Raw genomic sequence first — 3869 nt, 5'->3', positions numbered from 1 at the left:
TTTTGTGCCTTACTGCCTGATTTAAATCTGATCTTTAGCTTTGTGAATTAATGCAAGTTATTGAATCTCTCTATGTGCCACAGTTTCCTTTCCCATAGAATGTGGATAATAATAATAGTGCCTACTTGAGGGAATTGTTTAGAAGATTAAGCAATTTATTTTTGAAGAGTTCTTTGAAAAGTGCCTGCCACATAGCAAGCACTTGAGATGTTAATTATGTTGCAGAGCTATTGATTCCTACCAGTTAATTTCACAATTAACCACTTTACTGAATTTTCTTATTTTTTCTAACAGTTCTTTGGAGAATCCTCTGGGTAATCAAGGTGTACTGTCATTTTATCCATCAGTTTCAGAAGGTATCTCTTAGTTCCCTCCCTGAGTAAGATGAGGAAATTAGTGCTCAATGCACTTCCCTCCATACCGCCTTCTTCGCCCCTTCTCAGCTGCATTAGGTATGCTATTACCTCTCATCATTATGCTATGTTCTGTAAATGTAATTAAACTTCTTTGGTACATTCTTTGATACATAAATGTAAATGATTCTTAATCTGGGGCCTTGGAGAACAGGGCAGTGGCAAGGACAGTGGCTGTGAAATCATTTTTCATTTTCTCTGAATCCTCACATAAAAGCAGACAGAACTGCTGGATAATAAAGTTACCTAACCTATGGGCAACGTTTACAACACAGCTAGGTTATAAGGAAACTCCAGAACCCTGCAAACACACACAAACCACTAATAATCTCAGAAACTGGATTGTATCAGTATCTGCACAGGATAAAGGACAGAGATGCAACTGGCCATCTTACAGCCCTGGACCAGGAGAAATCCAACAGATATTCACTGACAAGCATGGAAAGCCAATTTGAGAAAAGAACCAAATGTGAGAAGACTTTTACCATCCGTACTGGGCTTCCCAGGTGTTGCTAGTGGTAAAGAGCCCACCTGCCAATGCAGGAGACGTAAGAGATGCAGGTTTGATCCCTGGGTCAGGAAGATCACCTGGAGAAGGGAATGGCAACCCACTCAGTATTCTTGCCTGGAGAATCCCATGGACTGAGGAGCCTGGTGGGCTACAGTCCGTGGGGCTTCAAAGAGTCGGACACGATTGAAGCAACTTAGCATGCAGCATGCACTGGATGGATGCAAGGGGATCATGGTAAGATCTGAAGCAGTTGGACCAGCCAGAGCTCCCTTCCAGCAGTTTATTGTGTTAGGGAATATAGAGAGGAAGGAAAGAGAAGGACCAAGAAAAAATGAGAGAAGAGAGCAAAATCTTATAAATAAGGCATTTCATTTTTGAAACATCCCCAGTTTCTAAAAAAAAAAGAAAAAGAAACCCCACCATCACCAGCATTAATAACAAAACAACAATTGTTGATGTAACACAGAATGGAAACTCTGTGATGTTAGAAAAGCCATGCTAATTTTTCTTTCTGAAAGTCCAGGACAATAAACTTCCCATAAAAATAAAGACCAGAAGGGACTTCCCTGGTGGTCCAGTGGCTAAGACTCTGTGCTCCCAGTGCAGGGGGCCCAGGTTTAATCTCTGGTCATGGAACTAGACCATATATGTTGCAACTAAGAGTTTGCATGCCACAACTGAAGATCCTGCATGCCACAGTGAAGACTGAAGATTCTGCATGCTGCAAGTAAGACCTGGCACAGCCAAATAAATACATAAATATTAAAGAAGAACAGAAATTATTGAAGTCAAATCTCTTAAAACTTATTAAAAGAAAAAAAAGTAAGAAGCAGAATGATATCCCTACAATGAATGCATGCCAAGAATACTCGTCTATAAATTAAAAGGGTACTGTACTCTTCTATTTCAAAATAAGCCAAAATAGGACTGTTCCAGAAGACCCGGATAGCGCCTCCCAGCCACGCTGAACCGGCTCAGGGCTTTTCGCCACGCCGCGTCCCCTTATCTTCCTCTGCTGGGTCAGTTATGGCGGCCGTGAAGACCCTGAACCCCTAGGCCGAGGTGGCCTGAGCCCAGGCAGCGTTGTCGGTCAACATCAGCGCGGCCCGGGGGCTGCAGGACGTGCTGAGGACCAACTTGGGGCCTAAGGGCACCATGAAGATGTTTGTTTCTGGTGCTGGAGACATCAAACTCACTAAAGATGGAAATGTGCTGCTTCATGAAATGCAAATTCAGCACCCAACAGCCTCCTTAATAGCCAAAGTAGCAACAGCCCAGGATAACATAACTGGTGATGGCACCACTTCCAATGTCCTCATCATCGGAGAGCTGCTGAAGCAGGCGGACCTCTACATTTCTGAAGGTCTTCATCCCAGAATAATTACAGAAGGATTTGAAGCTGCAAAGGAAAAGGCACTTCAGTTCTTGGAACAAGTCAAAGTAAGCAAAGAGATGGACAGGGAAACACTTATAGACGTGGCCAGAACATCTCTACGTGCTAAAGTTCATGCTGAACTTGCGGATGTCTTAACAGAGGCTGTAGTGGACTCCATTTTGGCCATTAAAAAACAAGATGAACCTATTGACCTCTTCATGGTTGAGATCATGGAGATGAAACATAAATCTGAAACAGATACAAGTTTAATCAGAGGTCTTGTTTTGGACCATGGGGCATGGCATCCTGATATGAAGAAGAGAGTGGAAGATGCATACATCCTCACGTGCAACGTGTCATTAGAATATGAAAAAACAGAAGTGAATTCTGGCTTTTTTTACAAGAGTGCAGAGGAGAGAGAGAAATTAGTGAAAGCTGAAAGGAAATTCATCGAAGACAGAGTTAAAAAAATAATCGAACTGAAAAAGAAAGTCTGTGGTGATTCAGATAAAGGTTTTGTTGTTATTAATCAAAAGGGAATTGATCCCTTTTCCTTAGATGCTCTTGCTAAAGAAGGCATAATAGCTCTGCGCAGAGCTAAAAGGAGAAACATGGAAAGGCTGACTCTTGCTTGTGGTGGGATAGCCCTAAATTCTCTTGATGACCTAAATCCTGATTGTTTGGGACATGCAGGACTTGTCTATGAATGTACATTGGGAGAAGAAAAGTTCACCTTTATTGAGAAATGTAACAATCCTCACTCTGTCACATTATTGATCAAAGGACCAAATAAGCACACGCTTACTCAAATCAAAGATGCAATAAGAGATGGCTTGAGGGCTGTTAAAAATGCTATTGATGATGGCTGTGTAGTCCCAGGTGCTGGCGCAGTGGAAGTGGCAATGGCAGAAGCCCTGGTTAAATACAAGCCCAGTGTAAAGGGCAGGGCCCAGCTTGGAGTTCAAGCATTTGCTGATGCGTTGCTCATTATTCCCAAGGTTCTTGCTCAGAACTCTGGTTTTGACCTTCAGGAAACACTAGTTAAAGTTCAAGCAGAACATTCAGAATCCGGTCAGCTTGTGGGTGTGGACTTGAACACTGGTGAACCAATGGTAGCAGCAGAAGCAGGCATATGGGATAACTATTGTGTAAAGAAACAGCTTCTTCACTCCTGCACTGTGATTGCCACCAACATTCTCCTGGTTGATGAGATCATGAGAGCTGGAATGTTTTCTCTAAAAGGTTGAATTGAAGCTTCCCTTGTATCTGAATCCTGAAGACTACAGAGTGATCCTAATAATACAGCTATGGAATTTTGGTCCAAGCTTCAAATGATCTTCAAAGGATTTTCTTTTCCCATATTAAAAAAGGAGAGAACACTGGCACCTATTCAGATTCTGAAGTTCTGAAATTGTAATTACAGTATTTTTAAAATTGCACTGCAGTGTCCACATACAGCAGGTCATACTTACCCAGTAAACAGGACATTTTGCTTTACCCTCAGTGATATAAAAATATTAGATAAGCATATGTTATCTACATTGTTATTAAATACTCATTGAAAACCAAA

At 41.7% G+C, this 3869-nt stretch overlaps 1 protein-coding gene across 1 annotated transcript; it reads left to right on the top strand.

Moving 5' to 3' along the window:
• The first annotated feature begins 1861 nt into the window (after window positions 1–1861).
• Window positions 1862–3869, top strand: LOC102395721 (T-complex protein 1 subunit zeta-like). The gene has a single exon (XM_044928538.1). The coding sequence runs from the start codon at window positions 2080–2082 to the stop codon at window positions 3544–3546; it is 1467 nt and encodes a 488-aa protein (XP_044784473.1). The 5' UTR covers window positions 1862–2079; the 3' UTR covers window positions 3547–3869.

The sequence above is a fragment of the Bubalus bubalis genome, chromosome 15 (assembly GCF_019923935.1).
Source record: "Bubalus bubalis isolate 160015118507 breed Murrah chromosome 15, NDDB_SH_1, whole genome shotgun sequence".
In the NCBI taxonomy this organism is placed as follows: domain Eukaryota; kingdom Metazoa; phylum Chordata; class Mammalia; order Artiodactyla; family Bovidae; genus Bubalus; species Bubalus bubalis.
Note: the sequence above shows the minus strand (reverse complement) of the source record. Positions and strands in the feature narration are given on the sequence as shown.

What these genes read in the sequence shown, in the direction of transcription:
- LOC102395721 (XM_044928538.1), top strand. Translation starts at nt 2,080, where the DNA reads ATGAAGATGTTTGTTTCTGGTGCTGGAGACATCAAACTCACTAAAGAT.